At 39.4% G+C, this 23,240-nt stretch overlaps 2 protein-coding genes across 2 annotated transcripts; both read left to right on the plus strand.

Annotated features, from left to right (window-relative positions):
* The first annotated feature begins 1,039 nt into the window (after positions 1 to 1,039).
* On the plus strand, positions 1,040 to 18,550 carry cmn (calymmin). The gene is made up of 44 exons (XM_084938631.1): positions 1,040 to 1,136; positions 5,178 to 5,228; positions 5,329 to 5,382; positions 5,463 to 5,522; positions 5,759 to 5,806; positions 5,887 to 5,931; positions 6,014 to 6,064; positions 6,249 to 6,284; positions 7,001 to 7,042; positions 7,136 to 7,186; positions 7,281 to 7,340; positions 7,419 to 7,502; positions 7,905 to 7,985; positions 8,083 to 8,133; positions 8,232 to 8,279; positions 8,357 to 8,401; positions 8,896 to 8,937; positions 9,048 to 9,089; positions 9,428 to 9,475; positions 9,570 to 9,632; positions 9,746 to 9,796; positions 9,880 to 9,957; positions 10,089 to 10,145; positions 10,400 to 10,828; positions 12,445 to 12,498; positions 12,789 to 12,842; positions 13,088 to 13,132; positions 14,075 to 14,128; positions 14,274 to 14,330; positions 14,540 to 14,584; positions 14,674 to 14,712; positions 15,393 to 15,464; positions 15,550 to 15,606; positions 16,003 to 16,065; positions 16,190 to 16,252; positions 16,970 to 17,035; positions 17,124 to 17,195; positions 17,294 to 17,341; positions 17,437 to 17,499; positions 17,604 to 17,669; positions 17,750 to 17,788; positions 17,909 to 18,154; positions 18,401 to 18,457; positions 18,546 to 18,550. The coding sequence occupies exons 1-44, from the start codon at positions 1,070 to 1,072 to the stop codon at positions 18,548 to 18,550; spliced, it is 2,949 nt and encodes a 982-aa protein (XP_084794757.1). The 5' UTR covers positions 1,040 to 1,069.
* Positions 18,551 to 19,277: 727 nt separating this feature from the next.
* On the plus strand, positions 19,278 to 23,194 carry paqr4b (progestin and adipoQ receptor family member IVb). The gene is made up of 3 exons (XM_084937762.1): positions 19,278 to 19,596; positions 20,542 to 20,760; positions 21,813 to 23,194. Exons 1-3 carry the CDS (start codon positions 19,428 to 19,430, stop codon positions 22,244 to 22,246), a joined length of 822 nt encoding a protein of 273 aa, XP_084793888.1. The 5' UTR covers positions 19,278 to 19,427; the 3' UTR covers positions 22,247 to 23,194.
* Positions 23,195 to 23,240: the final 46 nt, after the last annotated feature.

Here is a 23,240-nt window from a genome sequence, read left to right on the forward strand (position 1 = left end):
CATTAGCAGCGATTGTTGGTGAAGTCCATCATTTTATAGTTAGAACAATTAGTTTCAAGACAGCTGCTAATCTTTACAGGAGTGGACACCCCCCCCCACAAAAAATCACCTCAAGGTCAGACATACAATACTCAGGGAAACTGGAAAAAACCTAGAGCTACAGCTCACATGTCTCAGGAAGCACGTTAAATGTTAAAGTTCCAGACAGTACAATTATAATAATTAAGTATGGCTTGTTTGGAAAGTGGAGGCCATAATGCACAGTGACATGTTTGGCAAAGAAAAAAACACAAACAGCACATATTAACTGTCAGACACGGTGATGGAGGGGTGATGGTTTGGGCTTGTTTTGCAGCCACAGGATTTGGGCACCTTGTCGTCACTGAGTCAACCATGAACTCCTCTTTATACCAAAGTACTCTAGAGTTAAATGTGTCCATTAGCCTGACAGCTTGGCTCATATTGGATCAGTAACAGGACAATAATCCAAACTACAGCAGCAAATCTACATCAGAATAACTGAAAAAGAACCAAATGAAGGCAAAAACGTTTCCCAGTGTACTTTTTTCAGTGTTTTTCACACACTGCTTCTCCATTTTGGTTTAGTTTGTATTAAATAAATGACACTGTGTCCTGAAACTGAGGGTTTCTTTACTCAAATTTTCTGCATACATCATTTCTGATTCTTTTCTTTCACTTTATACTTTTAAAAATGGTGTATACGTATAGTTTTCAAACTATCAGCTGGCCCAGCCTGTGTGTGTAATGCACCCTCCACAGGTCATCAGTCAATGTCCAATTTGGTAATCTCCCTCTCTTTGCTTCTCTCTGTTAAGTGTTAATGTACTTTAAGAGGCCAATTATTCAGTTAGTGTGTGCACACCTCGGGTGCATCTGCCAGTAAGTGGGGGAGGGTCCGCCACAAACAGAGCTGGTGAGAGGAGGGACGCCTCAGAGCTGAGTGTATATTAGGCCCTCGTAATCAGGTTAGGTTCCCCACTTCGGAACATCTGCTTCACCGTCTTCATCCTCCCGCTGGGTCTCAAAAACACTGTCTTTTAGGTCCAGCATGATGGGACAACTTCTTCTTCACAGTGCAGTGATCCTTTGGCTGGTGCAGGCAGCACACACAGGGGGTGAGTGTGCTGAAGTGCAGATTATCTGATAACATCTCATTTGGATGTTTAACGCTTGATTTACATTTATTTGTGTGTGTCTGTTTTTGCCATGTGTTAGTTTTAACAATTCAAAATACAGTCACCAAATTGTTTTACAGGTAAACCATGTTAGGATAAATGTAAATGAATATAGGCTGCAGGAAATAGCCAGAGTAAGTGTAGTTGCTGGAAAATTTCCAGGGGTGTAGTTTAGTGTGAGGAAAACTGGGATTGAGTTATGAGCTGGTATATGGCCAAGGATGATGTAACTGGCACAGAGGAGCCGCTCTGTGTCTGTACATCAGACATGTCTCAGTTTGTATTCCATCATTTCCTTTCCTGCACCTGACGTCCATATTTCCTGATATCAAAGAAGGAAATTTTGTTTGAAAGTAAAAACCAGACAATCAGAATATTTATTCCTAATTTTGGTTTAATTAAATTACTTCTTCCTAAATCTAGAATTTGGCTTTGCAGTCAATGACATGGCAGTAAAGCTTTAAGACAAGTCTCCTTTCACCAACAGGAAACTGCAGCACTTAGAACAATACTGGAAAATGCACTCGCTCTGTTGTTATAGATGAACCGTACCTGTAGCTGTCTCTGTTCCTTAACTGCCGTGTCTCTGCATGAGTAAAACATAGACTCCTGAAAAAAATCCTGAACACCTAAAAGAAACATCGGATCTTAATGAATGAAACATCCATGTTAAAAGTCTTTATTGACATACACTGTGTAGTTTCTTTCCATGGTCAGTGGAAACCATATTCCTTGTACTTTGCAATTGAACCTATATGTAATTTTAACTTATATTATTGTATTACCGGAATAATCTTCCAGTTGATATTTGTATGTCTGAATTTATTCAATCCTTTAAATTACGTTTGTTAACTTATTTATTTAACTTAGCATTGCCGATTAAAGTGCTCTGTGTTATCTGGTAGTGTATTTTGCACTTTGCTATTGCATCCTTATGTAATTTTAATTTTATTTCATATTATTGTATTATTGAGAAACACTTTGGTGTACCTCTGGTCTTTAAATGTGCTATATAAATAAAGTTGTATTGTATTGTATAAACATCAACTCTTTGAGGGCTGGATTCAAAATGACAGTGAAACCATGCCATGTGTTTCAATTTAATGCAAAATCAGTTAGAGAATTTAAGATTTCCTTTAACGATGTGAGAAGGAAATGCAGGAAAGACATTTTTTCAATTCTTTCAGAATAAAGAAAAGTGTACATGTGGTTATGTTTTCTGCAAGACTCTCAAAATATCCTGGCTGCACTCCCAAAAACCTCAGGAATCAAGTTATCCGACTCCAAGGAGTCCTGAAATAACATAAAGTCGGTTATGTTAGTCGGGCTTGCCTGCCAAATTTCTAACAATCGTGTTAAACCAAAATCTGAGAAAGATGAGCAGTAAATCTCTTTCGTCTGGTCGACCCTCTACCAAGCATCCTTGTGATGATGCGAGGGAGCTGTGTATTTAGTTTTGTCTTTACTCGCAGACTCGGTTTGTGAAATCAAAGCTGCTGTGGCAGTGGCGGTCTAAATTTAACATCCCTCTGTGAGAAAGTAAGAGAATAGTTTTACCTCTGACACAGTCGCTCCGTTCTCCGTTCTTTTGGAGAGGGGCTAAACTGCAAATCAAATAAAAGTGAACAAGGGAAGCATAACAACATTTTTGTTGTTATTTTGGATCCTTATATGCAAATTAAAGGAGGACGCTAATTTAATATGTGAAAAAAGCAACTAAAAGCATAAAAATACTTTTAACTAACAGCATCTAAGTGGAATTACACATTTTTATTATAAACACTAAAACATCTAATGTAACTGAATAATGTGAACTTTTCTGAAGCAAATGAAAAATGATCTGATTAAAAATTAAAATCTGCAGCAAAGATTTCTGGCACAACTTCACCTACTTCCAAGGTGCATGGGGAGGATGAGAAACTTACAACGCAGGAACTCCAGCAACACTTAGCCGAAACGAGCTGGCCAGTTAATAAAGAGGAACAACTTTATTAACTGACCAATGCGTTTGGGCTTGTGGCCTTCATCAGGGTCATAAAAATTTAAATCTGTCATGCTGTGGAAAAACAACCCGCTCTTTAAATGATGCTTACATTACATAGACTCCAAGATGATTTTACCGATCATATAACAGGGTAAAAATGTATTGTCTAATCGCTTCACTTGTCAGAGTTATGTTTGTTTCATATAACACCATTGCCAGATATCTTCTGTGATGTTTTCGATTCCTTTCTTTAAGTTATCATCAATGCGGTGACCATGATAGTGATGAAAGATGGAAACTTTCTTGGTTTTATTTGGTTTTAATTGGAGTGTGCTTCATCTGAATTTGTAGTCTTAGCTTTATCTGAAACACTTTAAGGATGCAAAATATTCAATTCAATTTTATTTATATAGCGCCAAATCACAACAAAAGTCGCCTCAAGGTGCTTTATATTGTACAGTAGATACAGAGAAAAGTCCAACAATCATATGACCCCCTATGAGCAAGCACTCTGGCGACAGTGGGAAGGAAAAACTCCCTTTTAACAGGAAGAAACCTCGGGGCAGAACCAGTCTCAGGGAGGGGCGGGGCCATCTGCTGTGATTGGTTTGGGAGCCAGAGATTAATAATAACTAATGATTAAACGGAGAGAGGTCTATCAACGCATAGTGAGTGAAGAAGAAACACTCAGCTTTGGAAATGTTGGCAGAAAATAAAGTGGGTGAGAGCTGTAGGATGACAAATAGTAATCAATTATTGTAAATGTAAATGTTATCAGGAAATGATCAGACAGGAGAGGGTTTTCAGGAAACACTGTTAAATGCTCAGTTTCTATGCCATATGTTAACACAAGATCTAGAGTGTGATTAAAGTGGTGGGTGGGTTCTTTTACATTTTGAGAGAAGCCAATTGAGTCTAATAACAGATTAAATGCCATGATGAGGTTGTCATTTTTAGCATCTACATGGATGTTAAAATCACCCACAATAATTATTTTATCTGAGCTGAGAACTAAATCAGATAAAAAGTCTGAGAAATCAGACAGAAACTCTGTGTAAGGCCCAGATGGACGATATATGATAACAAGTAAGACTGGTTTCTGAGTTTTACAGCTGGGGTGGACAAGGCTAAGCATCAGGCTTTCAAATGAATTAAAAGTAATGTCTGGGTCTTTGGTTGATTAATAGGCCGGTGTGAAAAATTGCTGCCACACCGCCCCCTCGGCCTGTGCTTTGAGGTTTCTGGTAGTTAGAGTGAATCGGGGGTGTTGATTCATTTAAACTAACATAATCATCCTGCTGCAACCAGGTTTCTGTAAGGCAGAGTAAATCAATTTGTTGATCAATTATTAAGTCATGTACTAACACAGATTTGGAGGATAGAGACCTAATATTTAATAATCCACATTTCAGTGTTTTATTCTTTGGTTCAGATGTGGATACTGTATTGTTCTTTCTTGTGATTTTTTATGTTTAAGTTGTTTGCCGCTGGTTTTTAGTTTGTTTTTTGTCTTTTTGGGAGCTGACACAGTCTCTATGGAGATGGGTTTTTGGGGGGTGGCAGGAGGAGAGAAGCTGCAGAGAGGCGTGTAAGACTGCAACTCTGCTTCCTGGTCCCAACTCTGGATAGTCATATTTTGGGGGGTTTAATAAATTTGTCCATATTTCTAGAAATGAGAGCTGCTCCATCCAAGACCAGGTTTCCCCCAGAAGGTTTGCCAATTATCTATGAAGCCCACATCATTTCTGGGACACCACTCACACAGCCAGCAATTTAAGGAGAACATGTGGCTAAACATGTCACTCCTGGTCTGATTGGGGAAGGGACCAGAGAAAACTACAGAGTCCGACATTGCAAAATAAATGGCTGAGACCAATGCTTTGTATTAGTGGGTTAAAAATTGGTGTGTTCAGAGGATATTTTTGCTAATCCAAATGTTTTTCTTACTATTATTAATTTTAAACTGGTAGTCTTACACTCAGCGTCTTGTGTTTAAGGTTACGGTGCTGTGGCTGGAGTACACAATGGACAACTTCCACAGCCTAACGGTGAGTCCATCACATCCTGTCCATTTTGTGTCACCTTTGTTGCATTATGTCCATGTAAGTCACAAGCTTTTGTTCACTGGCTCACACTTTTTATTTCTAGGAAGGACACCGCAGAATGGTGGAGGTGTAGGAGCAGTGCTGATGCCATCAAAAGGTAAATTATCTTCACAGATTCAAAAACCATGAAGTGAACTGTTTGCCTGATTTTGAGGTCCTCTTTACTCTTTTTGTAAGGTGTGGGCCGGGCAATGGGGCCACGAACTGGATATGCTGGCTATCCTACAAAAGGAGTCGGTCAGTGATAACACAGTTTCATTGCTGTTACTGAGGTTACAGATGCAAACAGTAAATCTGTGTCCATACACCTACTGTGTACATTTACCAATTTTTCTGCTGATGGTTACTCATATTCCTACAACAGATTTTTCTCTGATGCCGGTACTGAAGCACATTCAGTGGTTATGTTACATCTCAGAATCAGTCATTTGTTCTAACATTGGATCTCTGTTGGCACTGTGTTTCTAATTCAGGGGGATATCCTGCAGTTTTATCCCACCAAAATGGAGATAACTCCAATGGTAGACACTTCTCCACTTTTAAAATCCACTTAATGATCAATGGCATGATAAAAATCACTGTGTGAATTTTTTTGTTGCAGGATATCCTGTTAAAGCCAGTCCCACCAATGGACAACAAACTAAAGGTGCTATAACACATGTTTTATAACTAAGGCCTCACACATCTACACTAAATCACATTCGATTTTAACTTTGTTCTTTTTGCAGGCTATGGCGCTCAGGATGGCAGATATGGATGGCAAGGACCTAAAGGCAATGGTAACGAACATGTAAACCAATACAACAGCACTGCTCTACTTTAATAAAACTAGCATAGTTTCCATTTATGCTATTGTCTTGATTATTAAAGCCTTCTTGTGGTGGCTATGTGGCAGAATAATGAGCAAGATGATGATACTGGGACTAAAAAGGTTTCTGAATCTGTTGTGTTGCTTATTTGTAGGTAATGCAGCTGCTGCACATGGAACAAAAGGCAATGGTAAGACAGTTATATGAAAAAGGACTCTCACTTCACAGTCCTCAAAACTCAGAACACCCCATGATTCAGTAGTTTGTAGAACTGCCTCTAGCAGCTATAAACTCTATGAAGTCTCTCACATCTTTGTGGAGGAATTTTGGTCCTCCTTATGTCACTTTTGTTCTTTGAGATTTGAGGGTATTTGTGTTTATTCAAAGCTCTCTTAAGATCTTATGAGAGCATTTCAATCGGGTTGGGGTATGGACCATGCTGTTGCAGATTGGTTGGTGTCCTGGGGATCAAAATCTAAATTATCATCACGTCATGAACTTCAAAATTGAAGAGAGATGCAGAGTCTGAGAAGCAGCTCTTGGGTTTTCTGCAGATTCTCTGAGCATTGCATGATCTCATCTTGGGGTGAATTTGGTGGAACAGGAAGATGTTGAGTTGTGTCTACACACACATGAATCCTCCAGAGCAACAAACTGTCAAAATATTTTAGAGTGCTGCTCACATTTGCTGCAGAACCTGCAGAAAGGGTGTATTTAGTTTTTCAGGACTGTACAGAATCATGTGAATTTTTCTTTTTTAACATAACTATATTTTCTTTATGTTTTTATCGATTTGGTGTTAGTGAAGAACCTGGTTGCGAATTATAAAAACATAACTGTGTTTTAAAACTGGGAGGGGTCATGATTAAGGTGTTAATTAAATTAAGAACCTCACATCTGTTGCAGGTTATGGTGCTGGTTCTACTGGAAATGTGCCTAACACCAAAGGTATTGTTTGCAAAACATGAAGTTCAATGCATGAAGATTAAAAAAAGGAAATTAAATAGTTTTACAATTTTGTATATTATCATCACTATTTAGGTCAAGGAGCTGTAGCTGGTCCATCGACTGGCTATGGGACACGACCAAATGGTAAGAAAGTAAATGGGTCATTTGGGAGCAGGCAGCTGGACTCTTTGACTTTTAAAAGCACACATATATGTTAAATACTCAAAATATTTAACAGGCCAAGGAGGAGCTGGAAGTAAACCTATGAAAGGATATGGCCGACCACCTTATGGGGCAGGTAATGCAACTTCAGTTGCTTTGTTGTCCACAAAGGTGAAAATGGTGATGTAACATTGGTATATCTACATGACTAAAGGACCGGGTAAGGGAGCCTTCAAAGGTCTGGGAATGCCTCAGTTTGCTGGAAGTTATAAAGGTTATGGAGCTCAGCCCATGGCAGGTGAGTCATATAGATCAGCGGTCCCCAACCCCCGGGCCTCGGACCGGTACTGGTCCGTGAGTCGTTTGGTACCGGGCCGCGAGAGTTGAGGCTCAGGTGTGAAATGTATGGTTTTCAGGGTTTTTATCGGTTTTCAGCGTTATTTTGTTATCGTTTTTATCGTTAACTCGGTTTTCCTGGGTCTTTTCACGTGTGTTATGAATAAATCTTCTTTTTTTCAGTACCGGTACTAGTTTTATTTTGTTGTATTTATCCGCGACACCTTAAAGGCCGGTCCGTGAAAATATTGTCGGGCATAAACCGGTCCGTGGCGCAAAAACGGTTGGGGACCGCTGATATAGATGTCACACGCTCAGTCCTACAGGTGTGTTTGGCTAATGTACTGGTTATCTGTGTTTTTAGGTTACAATGTTGGTTATGGCAGTGCTGGTTTGGGTCTGGGGCATCGGTATGGAAATGGGTGGATGAAGGGACCGAAGCCAGGTAGGACAATAACAATATGCTTTTCTGCTTTTCAACTTTATGTCTTCATCTATACACTCAACATAAATGAACTCATGTTGCAATGTTGAAACTGTAGGCTATGGTGCAGCAGCTGGTGTTTCCAATGGACAAGGAGCAAAACCCAACGGTAAAGATCACAGAGTGAATATTGGTGTATCAAAAATCAAAAGCTATAAAATAAAATTCATTATTCATTATTCATCATTGTTATTCATCATTGTAAAGGTTATGCTGGGGCCAGAGCACCTTTCAGCAATGGAGCCATGTCAAATGGTAGGTTAACATGCACAAATAAATATTATTGCCACATGGAAGTTAAATATTGAATTTCTGCTTGTGAAACTATTAAGGTTATGGATCCCAGAATGGTGGAGCTCCCAAGTCTGCAAAGTCAGGTAACTGTGCATCCACAATAAAATGTTATATTTCAACCTAAGTCAGTGTCAAGATAAGTATCAAGCTTTATTCTTAAAGGTGACTTATGCTAAACAACAACAGGATTTTCAAACAGGGTAGAAAACTTTTCCATGCCATTAGCATCAAGCTATCAATTTCCAACGATGCTATTCTCCCTCAAATATTCTGGGTTTTTTTTACACTCATGTGTGCATAGGCTGGCATTGTGTAGTGGTTTACACATTCGTCTATCAAAAAGAAGGCCCCTGGTTTGGGAGGGAGTACTAATCTCTTTTTCTGCCAAATCAAAAATGTGAAATTACCCACCTTATATTTCCCAACTTCTTTATAGAGAGGGGGATTGGTTTCTGACTATTTTGATCCAGGTGCAAAAAAAAAAATCTTTAGCTTTAACTTGAATGAAAGGATCTATGAGTGAAACATGGATAGTGTTTCAGAACAACTGTCATTTTTCTCCTGTGTATTTCTTTAGGCTTCGGAAATGTTCCATACGGGTATGGTGCCAAACCCAACGGTGAGACCATTCCTTCTTTTTCAGATTTCAATTTACGATTCAAAACGTTGATGCACATCTTAAATATCAATTTGAACATTACTAATATTCCTTTTATGAACATTTGACAGGATATGGAGGCTACAGAGGAGGTGCAGTAAGACCGCAACAAGGTAATACTTGTGTTGTACGCACATCACAAAATAAATGTGGTTAACTCTGTAAGGCTAAGTATATCATACCTTACACATGGGTTTTTGTTGCTTCTAAAAAATCTGTGATTATTTTACCCTGAAAAACCTGAATAAATTACACAAAAATGTCAGATTGACTTAAAATCATAAAGATTAAAACTCATATAGTTTATTTTCTTTACTTTCAACTTGTCAGAATGTTCAGTAAACATCCCAGTTTCAAAAACGTTTAATTGCCTGGCAGTCATTTCCTGTTTCAGGCTTTACAAGGTTAAATTAAGTTTTGAAGTTTCTTTAAGGAGTTTTTTGATCTCAAGGTTATGGGAAAGGACCTACTGCCAATGGATATGGACCCAAACCCAGTGGTAACCAATTACTATTTTCTGTTCTGGTGCTCTATAGTAAATGTTTCTGGTTTAATGCCATTGGTGTATTTATATAACCTCATGTTTGACTAAGGTTATGGAGCTGCGACAGGGCCTGGAGCTAATGCACTCAAAGGATACACAGCCAAACCCAGTGGTGACAATCTACTCTTTATTGTTTATCATTTGCTAATTTCTATTCACGTCAAAATTGTCATTTTTAAACATAAAAATCAGCTCCGAGAAATTATTATTCAATTCTCTCACTAGGTCACGGAGTTAGAAATGGTGCACTGGGTGGATACGGAGGAAACCCGTATGGTAAGTTTGAGTTATGAGTTACTTGAAACTCCAGCAGCTAGGCCCAAGCTTCAATGCTGTTCTGATTCTGATGTTGTCTGCAGGGTACGGAGGGTCAAAACCTCAGAAAACTACTAAAGGACTTGGAGCACCAAGTGAAGGCGTAAAAACACTCGACAGTGGTACGAATTCTGCAGAGCACATACAGCATTTGGGAACCAAACAACTGAGTTGTGGACAATCAATTGTTTTTTTCTTTTTGCATCTGTTGATGGCCCCTCATGTGTTTCTAATGTCTGCACTGTTTAAACAGGATATGGTGGTCCTGCTGGTGTAACTAAAGGGCAGTTGCCTAAAGCAGCCAATGCAGGTAAATGCTCCTATGCATGTGTTTGGTGCAAGGTTGAGATCCCATATCATTAGATAGCACTACAAAAATGCTTCTGTAAACTTAAGCAGACAAATGCTGGGTGTGTACATTTGAACATTTGTACATTTTAATTTATGGTCTTGGAGGTTTCTTCCTGTTAAAAGGGAGTTTTTCCCTTCCCACTGTCGCCAAGTGTTTGATCACTGGGGCTCATCTAACTGTTAGGGTTTAAATTTTTTTGGGTTTTTTTACAGGTTACAACATGCTGCCGAATACAAAAGGCCAAGATGGAAAGGGTGCAGGTGAATTCAGTGGAAAGAGCCTCAAAGGTGGAGTTCTTTCTCCTGAGCAGCCAAGTGTAGCACCGCTGGAGGGCCTTTCCCTCCGACAAGCAATAACTCGTGGCGCAGTGCCTTTTTCCCCGACAGGTGGTGTCCATGCTGAGGTGTCAATAGAGAAATATCAAAAGCTTGTTTCCCCTTTGCCACAAGAAAAAAGCTACAAGCAGACACCGCTGGTCCTTCAGGTTACACCAGAACCAGCCCCAGCACTTCCTGCCAAACACCCAAAGTCTTCAACCACAGGTCCACAGATCAAGGGAGAGAAGGTCCCCATAGCCAGACCTGCACAGGGGGTTTCCCAGAGTAAACCAGCACCAGGCCTAGCAGCTGTCTATCCAGAAGGCAAGTACCATTATCAGGGTTAATACTAGCACCAATATGTCATATTACATATCGCTGTGGTGACCCTAATGAGAGAGAGAAAATAAGATGTATAAATGTAGTACTTTAACTTCAGGGGAAATCTTATCAAAGTTATCGCTGTTATTACTGGAACTACAAGTACCTTTTTCATGGAACTGGAAGTTTCATTATGGTTGCAAAACTGAGTAACAAAAAGTTTTTATAATTTAGTTTGGTTTGCATTAGTTTACACACACTGTGGATGCACAAAAACATCGATTTTTGACATTTTCTACACTACAAATGATAAGCTCATTGTCGCAGGTTTAGTCAATTAATCTGCATAAATGCTGATGACATTTATGACCTCTAGGTTATATGACTGGGAGTGCTGTGCCTGAGCAAAAAGCTGCAGAGGCAGAGGTTATTTTGGGGGTAGACAGCACTGGTGAGGGGAACGCTGCCCCTGAAAGCACCAAAGCTGTTCCCAAAACAGAGGCAGCTCAAATTACAGAAACCACCGCCGCCGCTCGGGAAACAGCGACTGTTGTTGTGCCTGAAGTCGCACCAGAAGAAGCCAACATCAAACATGAGGCTGAGGCAGAGATTGATAACCCCGGGGTCAAAGGTCACCCTGCAGGGGAAACTGGGGCAACGGGTAAACTAAGTCTCAAACTAAGTGGGTGTGATTACTAGATGTGGAATGCATGCGTAGATGTTTAATGAATGCTGTGTTTTTTCCTAACTCTCAGTATTCTGATGATATCATAGCTGTTATGATCTCACAGGGTTGACCGCACTGTTCACTCTGTACCATGTTAGTAGTTGAATTCAAACTAGGCTCAATGAACATTTACAGACCATCCAGACCCCTCAAGGTGACAAACACACAAATGTCGTTTGTTTGAGAGTGAATCGTTGCTGCTAGTCCTGGTTCTGTTTCAAAAATGATTGTTGTTGTGTTGCATGTTTTCTTCAGTGCTGACTTCAAAAAATTACCAACCTTTTTGTTTGGACTTTTTCTCTCTTTAATGCCAAACCCCACACCTAAAAATTGATATCTAATGGTTTTAAAGTAATGTTTTGGGGAATTTGTTTAGTTGCTTTATTGATATTATCACTGCTCCCAAAGGTAAATTGAAAGACAGGCGGTGCGTCTAACTCAACTTTTAATAAAAACCTGTTTTGCTACAACTGGAAGCTTTCTGCTGAGGTGTGACATGCTGGTGAGGATTAGTGGGTTTTAGTTCCTTTGATTAGCTGTTAGGCTATATTTCTGGACTTTATGCTAAGCTAAGCTAACTAGCTGTACAGCTACAGGAGCAAATATGCATATTTCCCAAATTCTCAACTGCTTTTATTGTTTGGAAGTACATGACTGAAAAGTTCACCAATATAAAATATGTCATTTAGATTAAAGGGTGTTTTGTGACATTTTAACTTTTGTTACGAATTTAATTACAGCGTATTCAGTGCATGAGTTGAATTGCAAGTTTAACCCACTAATCTGATTTTTTTTTTTTCACTGCTAACTGTTGATGCCGCAACACCTGAAAGAGCGACTGTAGATGGAGCAATGCCAATCACACCCTGACCTTTCAGTTTCCTTTTTTCAGAGAGTGGAAGAGCTTCTGTCTCCAAGGGTCAAGGAGCTAAACCAACCAAACATGGTAAACATTTCTCTCTTTTCTTTGAGTAACAAAAAGAAAGCTTCCAACTCTGTCAGAACTGCCTTAATTCCTCATGTTAGAGGTTCAATGAGGCACTGAAAGACATCAGTGTTAAATAATCAGTAAACTGTAATAATAATAATAATTCAGCAGTCATTTAAGCTGCTGGTGTTACTACTGATCCTCTTTTACGAACACAAAGTCTGCCTGTTTGGTAGATTCCTCAAGTCTAAAGTTCATATATGTGTGGTGGTTGTTGTGCTTATGATACTACATGCTGTCTGTTACAGACTGTGGACCATCAGGAGTACCAAATGGGCAATGGATGAATATCCCTAGACCTGGTAAACTGAGAGTCTCTTACTATAGTACCAGTGTGTCTTAATATGATTATCATGCACTATATTTAAAGCTCTAAAGCTCTCTGTTTGCTAAAATGTTTGCTAAAATTTCCACTGTTTCTCCATGTGAAACGTATGGCAAAAGGAAATTAAATTGTTACAGCAACCTCTTCACTCATAAATAAAAAAGTCGAAATATTAAAGGGAGTGAAAACAAGTCTTAACTTTGGTTTCTGATGTCATTTCAGATTATAACACAGGTGCTGGAGCATCTATGGGCACAAACACCAAAGGTATGTCTAATAATATATAATAATAAGACCATTTTGCACAGGTATAGCATTATTTTTGCTTGTTGTTCATATTGTTTGTTAGTGATTCTTGAAGTTGCTTTGAGGTTATGAAGCAGGAGCAGATGCTCAAAAAGGAAATGGTGTCAAACGCAGAGAGAAATACACTGTCCTCATGTTTAAATGTCTGTGTAATACTTACAAAGGAGCTGTGTGCTTATTGGTTTAAAACATAACATTAGATCAGGCAGGCCTCAAAGTCAAGGTGAGTCCCAGGTATGAGATGAAGGCTCAGGTGATCTCGTACATTACACTATTAAATGAGCTTTTGCCAGCTGACGGTTGCTCTGCATCTGCAATCGTGCAACCCAATGCTGCAATCAGCTATCTAGTGTATTTATTGATTTATCTACCTATTTATTTCATTTGCCTACTTATTTACTTACATCCAGGACTGTTATTCAAAATAGCAATCTTCTTTGACTCAACAGTTAATCATTTAAAGCCAAACTTATCATATTTGACATATAGTCAAATCTTTGATTCTTTGAGACTTTTACATCATAAGTTTGATTTTTCTCCCTAAAACATGATAATGTATATATGCAAATTATTATTTAACCTCTTAAGCCCTAACGCCCCCAGATACGGGGGGAAAAGGCAGGAGATCGGTTAGGCGTTGGGGCTTAAGTGGTGAATCTCTTTCTTTTTTTTTAAATTGTCAACATTTTTTGACAATTATTGCATGGGTCAGGCTTTAACAGGTTAAATCTGTTAACAGTGATCTTAGTTTTTAGTTTCACAAAACAATGTCAGGAATCGTAGCTTTATTTTCAAGGCGTTTATTTTGTAATTCCTCATTTACATGAATGTGTTTTCTTCCTTGGTGTACACACACACACACACACACACACACACAGAATTTGATTTTTTTTTTTCCAAAAGGTTTTATTGCAGGAAGCCAAATGTTCCCTGGACTTGGCAATGGATACGGAGCAGGTAATATTTTTCTGTTTGATCACAAACAGAAAAATTTTGATGTAATTTTTAAAGTACAATCTGATTTGTGTAGGATTTGGGGTATTTGTTTTGGGGGTTTTTTGTTCTCAGCTGAAGTGAGGATATTTTTCCTGTATTCACTCAGGTTTTGGACGAGGAAGCTACCTTGGAGGTGAATATAGGAACGGACATACTTTTGGAGGTGAACTTTTAAATGGAAACGCTTTAGATTTAGTGCATTGTATCAGTGTGTAAGATGATGAGTAGTTAGGCGTAAGGAAGTTTGCATCTTTAAAAATCTGCCATTGTAATTTTACTGAAATGTTGCTGTTTCTCTCTGGAACTGTTGGGCCATATTTTGACTGCCATTGTTGGATATTAACAGCTAACATAGTTTATGTTTTGCTGCAGGTTATGCAAATGGCTACGGTGCAGGTGTACAGCCTGACTATGCAAGTAAGAGCATTTTATGACATTTAGTTGAGAAATGTTGTTTTTCAGCAGTTAATTTTTGTGTAAACGGCAACATTTCTCTGTGTTTCCAGGCATTGGACAAGTTGTGCCTGTTCCTGATGGCAAATCAGGTATGGTAATGAGTAATAGATAAGGGTGGGTAGTTAGTTATAGCTAAATATAAGATAATCGTGAAGTATATTAGGTAAATATATTCCAGTGATGCTGATTGGACAGGTAGCACAGGACAGATTCCATACAATGGAGCTCCAGTGGTTGCTGCTGTAGTAGATGGTAAGACCATGTCACCATGGGAAAAACTGATCTAAGCACGTGTGAGCAGAATATCAGACAGAGAAGAAGTCTCCTTTCTCCCGTGGAGTAAAACTTTGATTTTGTAATTGAAATATTTTTCATGCATTTGTGCAGGGATGAGTCAGTTTGAGCCTCAGTCGGCAGGTCTTGGTCCAAATGGAAAATTAGGCAATACATATGGTGCCTAGTAAAACTTAACATGTTCACATGTATTTTAACAAAATACAACTAATCTTTGTTTAAAATCCACAAAAAAATAAATTTTAGAGACCTATAAACAGCAGAGTTTTTCCTATTGTTATAGGAATGAGTGAATTTGCCCTTGGTGGACAGAAACTGGGTGCTGGGAAAGGGGAAAAAAAGAAAGCACACATCTTTGAGTTTATATCTAATAACATTGTGCCTTTCTGCAATGCACAACCTTCAACCTTCAACAGTATTTGTCTCTCATTACTTATGTCCCATCTGATCACATGTTCTGCTTGCTCTGATTCAGGTATTGGCATCGGTGGGCTGCAGTTTTCTGGGCAGCCTGTTGGTACAGGAATTAATCGTGCAGGAAAATATGGTACGTCTGTCACTGTGGTGTGGCTTGCCTGAAATTGTGCTCAATAAAGAGGAAGTATAACCACACTTGTCCCATTTTTTTGCAGGTTATGGATTTAGCCCCTATGGTGCTGCAGGTGATGGAAAGCCGTTTGGAAAGTATGGTGAGAACATATTTGTTTTAAGCAGTCTTTAAAACATACACTCACCAGATTTTAGGATTTGATTTACGTAAGTATTTGGACCTTCTGCAAAAACACTTGAAATTTAGCTCAGGCTCCAGTTTCTCTTCATCATTCCTGCGATTCAGAACATCCTCTGAATTATATAAATTCAACACTTACTGGTACTGTTAGTGCCAACTTAGACATGGATCCTATACGTGGAAACTGGCTAATCATTCTTCTAATCCAACAGGAAACACTCTCTAGTCTATCCAGAAATGAACCAGGAACCCAAGGGGAGAGGAAAATAAATTCAAAACTTATACTTAGCTGTGAAAAGGCTTCCCGTAAAAAGGTTGTGGTCGTTTTAAACAGTTTTCTTTCCATCTATGCCAGGATATGAAGGGTTCCCCAATGGTGGACAACTACTTGGCCTTGGCAACGCTGGAAATACAGCTGGTAAATATGGTGAGTAATGACAGTCACTAAGTTCTCTTCAGTTTGAATTACCTGATAAACATCTAAACCTCAGTCACGATCCTCTAACCATTTTTGTTTTTCTGTTTCTTGTGTTCCTCTGAAGGTTATGGAAGGCTGCCTTATGAAGCTCAACCAGCTGGACTGGGCCCGGAAACAAAATCTACTGGTAAATATGATTAAAATAAATAAAATTAATTTTAAAAAAAGCCTTTTAAAAATGCTGATTGGCTTGTCGTTAAGGTGAATTTAGTTGCCACAAACAGATGGCTAACTAAAAGCTAACTAAACGGCATAATGTGTTCATTTGCATGTGATACTAATGATTCATTTTCCTCTACTTTTGAAATGACCTTGTATCACCTCATCGCTTTTCTTACTGCAGTCATCTCCTATACACGCGGCACGCCAACATCATAGAGCTCGTGCAGCTTACAAACACTGGGTGGTGCCCTTCAGCAAGCTTGCAGAAGTCAGCGAATCAGAAGAAAGTTTTTGTTGTTTTAGGGAAGGGGGTCTTAAAGAGAGAGCAGGTAAATGGCTTCTCTCAAACACTTCCTGTAAAACACAAGCGGAAAAATACAGGAATGAAAAGGATTATAATATTTAATACAGTATTTTTAACGTAGGTGTTCCCCCTGTTTGAAATCTTTATGCTAAGCTCGGCTGAAGTTTGACTGTAGCTTAGACATGAAAGCAGCAGTGGTCTTCTAAATGTAGCTCTCAATGATGAGTCCACAAAAATGCAGACTACAATAAAGAATAAATAAACCAGAGCTGTGAAAACCACAGGGTGACAGGCTGTGCACAGAGAGAAACCACCGTACACAGCACCCATGCATTTGTTCTTTTATTGTATTTCACTTTTTATGATTTTTCTTTTCAGGTCTGGCTGTGTCACAATATCAACCTGACCCACTCGGGCTTGGACATAATGTGAAAGGAAAATATGGTGAGACTGAGCAAACATGGTGCCACCATGTACCCGTCAGCTTTTATCTGGTTTAATTATCACCTTCACGTTTTCATCTTTGTTTAAGGTGGCGCTGAGGGTCCCTATCTACCACAGGCTGTTGGTTTTGATGGTGAAGCTAAATCTTCTGGGAAATATGGTACATGATATCTGTTTTATGTGTTTTTTTCTTTTTCTTTCTGTTTTAACTGTTTAAAATAAGATCAACTTGATGATTTGGTGATAATTTCTTAACAGATAATCAGGGAGCTTACCGGTCACAGCCTCTTGAAACTGCAGCTGAAGGTAAAACTGGTCATAACTTGTCATTAATTACCCGACCAGTCAGGCTTGAAGTGTACAAATAATTTTCATATTTATCTTCATTTTGGCTTAAACAGGTGCAGCAGGTTTAACTTATGAGCCCCAGCCCCTTGAGTCCAATTCAGCTAGAAAATCCTACGGTGCGTCAGAAAAAGAATTTGATCTCTGAGAGATTCACAGAACATATGGACCCCAACATCACCTGCTTCATTCATCTACTCTTTGTTTTCTTTTTTACTCACAGTGAAAGGAGAGCTGCCCACTCCAGGGCCTGCAGCTGAAGGCGTGGGGAGATTCATTAATGGATATGGTGGGTATGAAAGCTTATTCTGCATTGGTATCTGTTGTGGCTTCACTGTGCTCACGTCACTGTTCATCTGACAATTTCAGAAAACCTGGGCTACATAAATGGCCGAGTGCAACCACAAGGTAATAAAAATAAATAATAATACTGATATTTAAGTTTACATTTATATATTTTTTTCATGCATCTTTTCTGCCCCTCCCCCCTTTTATGGCACTGTCTCATAGTTGCTGTGTTTCCTGCAGCCCCCAGCCCCAACCTGGCCTATCCGTCTCTCCACTCCCGTCTCCCTGCAGAGTCTTCATTCACAGCTGACGCGATGCCCGGTGATGTTCGGCACTTCCCCGACCTAGAAGGGACAGCCGGCCTCACCCTCGACTCAGCACCCGCTACAGAATCAGAGGGTACGACTCAGGTGTCCGAGCAACCCGATGACCTGCCGCGCCAGATACACATCCAGCAGCATCTCAAACTGCATTTTCAGCCACAAGGTAAGGCTTTAGACACTTCTGCACAGACCATCCAGTCTATATTTCTGCTCGTCTTCCTCCCAAGTGTTGACATTTTGTCACACTGTCATCAAAAAAAGGGAGTGTGGAAGCTAATTGTAAAAGTACATTTCGTCATAGTTGTAGTCCTTCTGCATTAGATTTATTTAGTTCAGTCTGTGTACCAGCTGCATAGCTGTTGAATTACTACATATTAAATAATAAAATTGAATATTTCTGTCTGTTTAGGAGCAAAGGACAACAAATATGATCTGAATGGCTTCTTTGGGGATACTGGGCATCAAGGTGAGAACAGACCTGTTTTTTCCTATGTGCTGTATTTATCTTAACCAGCCTGCTCACCTTTCTCCTGTATTCTTGCCCCCTCCTACAGGTTAGCTCTACTGAGAACAACAAATTGAATCTCTCAATTGTTGTTGTATGTGATATAATATAATAGTGATAATTTGGTGTCTTGTTTAGTTTTGTCCTTCACATTTTTGTCCCATGTTTACTGTTATCCTTACAACTGAAATGTAATTTTGTTTAGCATTTTTAATAACCCCTCAAATTAGTTGAAATATTTCTAAAAACAATAACTCCATCTAATTTATTTTACATGAGAAATTCTTTTTTACTACTTGTGGCAATCATGTGTTTGTTATTGTACAGTATTTGAGTAATTAAAACTACCAAAAGAACCTCAAAGTGGAAGTTGTTTCTTTACTGACCTGTGCATGTTTTACACACATTGCTGGCTCTGTAATTTGCAAACCTGTTTTCAAATAATAAGTGGACACAATAAGGAATCGTCACTGCTGGTTAAGTAAGAGTCACGAAGAAAACAACCGCCAAGTAAGGATTTGTAATCCTTGAGCCTGGTGCAGTTGTAGGCAAACGTGAGTGACAGGAGCACACATGCATTACTGTACATAAGGGAAGTACTTCTGTTTTGTTAAAGTGCGTTACGTAAACCATGAAGCTGGTTAGGTGTGAGTCAGTTACAAGGGAGGAGCAGCTGCAGAAGTGCACATGGCTTTTTCTGGGGGATTACCCAGCTTAGGAATAAAGGCCGTGCGGTGATTGGTCCAAAATCATGCCACTTAGCCAGCTCAACAGGTTGCTTGCATGGACTTATACCTGTCCAATGATGGGTTTTGAGGACCAGAGTTTCCGGCTGGTTGTGGTCAAGACCAGTCCGGGAGTCCCGAGTGCGCCCTTTTTATGATCTAAATGGTGAGGAAGCTAAATGTGAGGGCACTGGCTGCAGGAAGTTATGATGGTGCTTTACAAAGGACCGCGGCTCTTGGACTTTGCAAAGGCTCCTGCTCACCTTCAGTTCAACAAATATGTCCTGACGGGTTACCGGCCAGTGTCCACAGCTGAAGAGTGCGTCAGAAGCCTCTTCTACATGCACAATGAGCTGGGGAACATCTACACACACGGTAAGTTCAGCAGTTATGCTTCTTTCAACTGGTGCATACATTCCTAAACTTTATTCTGGACTTAATAAGAAAATGCCATTGCAGCCGTTCTTACTATACCTGAATCATCATTGAAATATATTTTTACACTTTATACGCAAAGCAAGTTTCTCTCACCTTGAATTGTATTAACCTGCAAACTAAACAGGTCACGCATGTCAACTCTCACTTATGGTCAGATACAAACACACTTGATAAGGATGGGTAATGAGGATATGGGGTATTAGCTGTAATCTGCCCTGGGAATCAGAGCCCTGACAGTGTCCACTGGTTAACTGGGCCGTTGAAGGTGACCGACACCTCTGATCTGTAAATGCCCATACGGATCTTGAGTGAAGCATCCAAAGACAACTTTGCACAGATTCTGAGCTGCTGTAGAATAGGATATGTGTTAAGAAATCTTTAAAACTTCTGGTTTTAATGTGAAACTTTTCAAGGCTGGCTTAGTCATGGAAAAAACAGCAAAAAAGGGAAATTGGTCCGTGCACAAACTAGAAACTTCATATCCTTGAACTTCAGTAGGCCTTGTCGTCTTCTTGCCCCATTTTCAACATGGCTATCCCATAAGTTCATTAAGCCTAACACTCTTACTAAGGGGAAGTGACGCGTATTAGCATTAGAGTGCTGCTCGAGCTTCTCTATGTATGAACCAACTACTCATTTCTAGTAAAAATTACAATTAGACAGAGGAACCGTTTCGGTCCATTGAATTCCTCATATTGTTCTGCAACAGGCGGTACTTCTATGTGTTGCACTAAGGTACTGTGTTTAAAATGCCACTATAAATTAAGCTGACACTAACCTACAGCAGTGGCACATACCTCAAAATACTCAACAAATTATTTTTATATTCTGCAGATTTCAGAAAAATAATGATGTTCTTTTTCCATCTTCCTGTCATTTCAGGAATTCCTTTCTTCCTTTTCTTGGTGCTGCTACCTTTTAGTATCCCCTGGAAGGAGGTGGACAGCATCTGGATATGTGTTGTCCACTATCTGGCCTGCCTCTGTCCCACCATGGGATCAGTGGTCTACCATTTGTTCATGAACCACGTGGGAGGAGAACACGTGTACGACACGCTGCTCTCCCTGGACATGGTCGGCGTCTGCCTAGTTAACACCCTTGGTAGGTTGATGAAAGAAAGTAAATGTAACCGCAGAGATTGCTCCTGATGCTAAGACTGGGACCAGAGGGGCTTACTGATCATAACTAAGATGTTTTCAAGTTTTAAGTTTCTGGAATTCAAGCCATTAACAAGCATTGATAAGTTACAACAAAAATTTTAGAAATGCTGAATATTATGGTTTTGATACAATTCAGGGGTGCCCCTGCATCCAAATTTCTTTCTTTTAAAATCTATCCATATATCTTCTAATTCTTATCCGGGTCCAGGTTGCAGGGGTACCAGTGTTAGTAGATACCCACCTCCTCCAGTTCTTCTTGGGAGACACCAGGGCATTCCCTAAGCCAACTAAGAGATAATCTTTCCTGGTCAGCCTCAGAGCTTCCTCACAGTGGGACATACCTGAATCACTTCACCAAGGAGGTCCCCAGGAGGCATGCTAGTCAGATACCTGAACCAAATCAACTGGCCTCTTTTGATGTGGAGTAGCAACTCTCTCTAGCAGTAGTCCCACCAACGACCGAGTTTTTAACCCTTTAGTCTAGATGTCGGAGTATTGAGGATTGTCTGATTAGCAGACCTCAAAGCTCTGACAGGAGTGTGAACGTGAATAAGAATGGACAAAATACTGTGGTGGTCTTAAAAACAACCAATTAAGTCTTCAGGCAGATTAAAGATATTAAACAATTCCTCCCAGAATCACTTAAGTTGGTCAATAAGCCTAAAAGTCTCATGTAAAGTCTTTTGCAAAGATAGTCCAAGCCTACCAAAAGTCAAAGTCAAGCCTCAAGCCCTCATTTAACAGTGCATGGGATTATCCACAGCTTTAAGGCTGGACCTCAATAAATATCAGACTGATTGCCATAAAGTTTGTGTTTTTCAGAGGAACCCTGGATCACTCCTGATTTTTTCCTTTAGTTCGACCTAATGGTTAACATTTGCTTCTGAAAAACAGCAGCGAAAATAACAAGATACCAAACAATTTTTAGTGTTGACTAAAAATAACCATGCTGACAACAATGCCAGTAACAGCAACCTTGCATTATCTCTCCAGGGGCAATTCCTATCATTTATATCACCCTCCTCTGCTACCCAATCGTGCAACAGACTGCCTTGCTGGTCTATATCCTCCTGTCAGCCCACGGGATCTACTGTGCCACCACTGCCCGCACTAACGTCCGGCGCCTGCGATCGTTTGTCTGGCAGGCCTTGTTCCGTTTCAGCCTCTTCCTGTTTCGGGTTTATGGCAGCGGGGTAGGAAGCCCAAATTCCCTGCGTCTCTTCGTCATCATGGACTGTCTAGCTTTACTGGGTGGGCTTGTCAACATTGTCCAGATCCCTGAGCGCTTCAAGCCAGGATTGTTTGACAACTGGGGCAACAGCCACCAGATAATGCATGTCATGGTTATCTGTTCAATTATCTACCTACACTGGGGTACACTGGAGGATTTAGCCTGGATTAAGAGCTACCAGTGTCCTGCTGAGTGATGCCAAGTGCAGCTAGTTCACGCATGCTTGCAGTCAAGGCTACACTTGAATTTAGCATTCAGTGAGGGAGGAGTATATGGAGGGCCGAAACTGCCAAAATCAATACTCTATAGATATATATATTAAAATATTAAAGAAATATGCCATTAACTGCCCAAAAATAACTACTGTAAATTAACATAGCCATTAATACGTTTATAAAATCTGATATAAAAATAAATGTTTTGATTTATTTCCATACTTACATTTGTATTCCCCCATTTATTTACCTTCCCATTTAATTTTCAGTGTATAATTTCTCTAATTGCCCAACTTATCAATTTATTTAATTTTCTAGCTAACTAGTTTAGCTAGCTTTTGATAACCCCACTCTAGCTAACGTAACTACGTTAGCTAACTTAGCTAGCCTATCTAAAGTAGCTAGCTTTAGTTAGAAGTTACCTTCACACTTATTTAATCACAGCCCCTTATTCAGATAATGAAGCAGAAGTGCTTCAATAAATCTGACAATTAAATACTGATGTGTATAAAATAAGAAGGTTGAAAAATGCAAAGGGGAAAAAAGTCCCCACAAAAAAACCCTATTCTTAAATGTAACATTTACATAAAAAGCTAAATTAAAAGGGAAAGTCAATAAATATGAAGTTAATATACAGAAGCAAATTATGTTTTTTTCTTAAAGTTACATTTAAAAAATGCACTTTAGTTCTAGCTGCTGAAATTCTTCACAGGGGAAGTTCATAATTTGACATTTTGCCAAAGAAGAATAAGAGGAACCTACAGTGTTCTAACTGTAAATCACATCATTGTATCTAATTGAAAATCCTGAACATACTTGATTTATAGAGGTCGATATGCAGTAGTTTGGGGTGTAATGCCCTTAAATAGTTTTTTAAATGAAAGAAAAAAATAACTGTGAGAAAGAAAATATCTATTTTTATATCTTGGTCCAATCTGTATTTAACCCATGAATGGTGATAAACGAGAGAAATAA

This window comes from Perissodus microlepis, chromosome 8 (genome assembly GCF_051167445.1).
Source record: "Perissodus microlepis isolate ML-2025 ecotype Zambia chromosome 8, ASM5116744v1, whole genome shotgun sequence".
In the NCBI taxonomy this organism is placed as follows: domain Eukaryota; kingdom Metazoa; phylum Chordata; class Actinopteri; order Cichliformes; family Cichlidae; genus Perissodus; species Perissodus microlepis.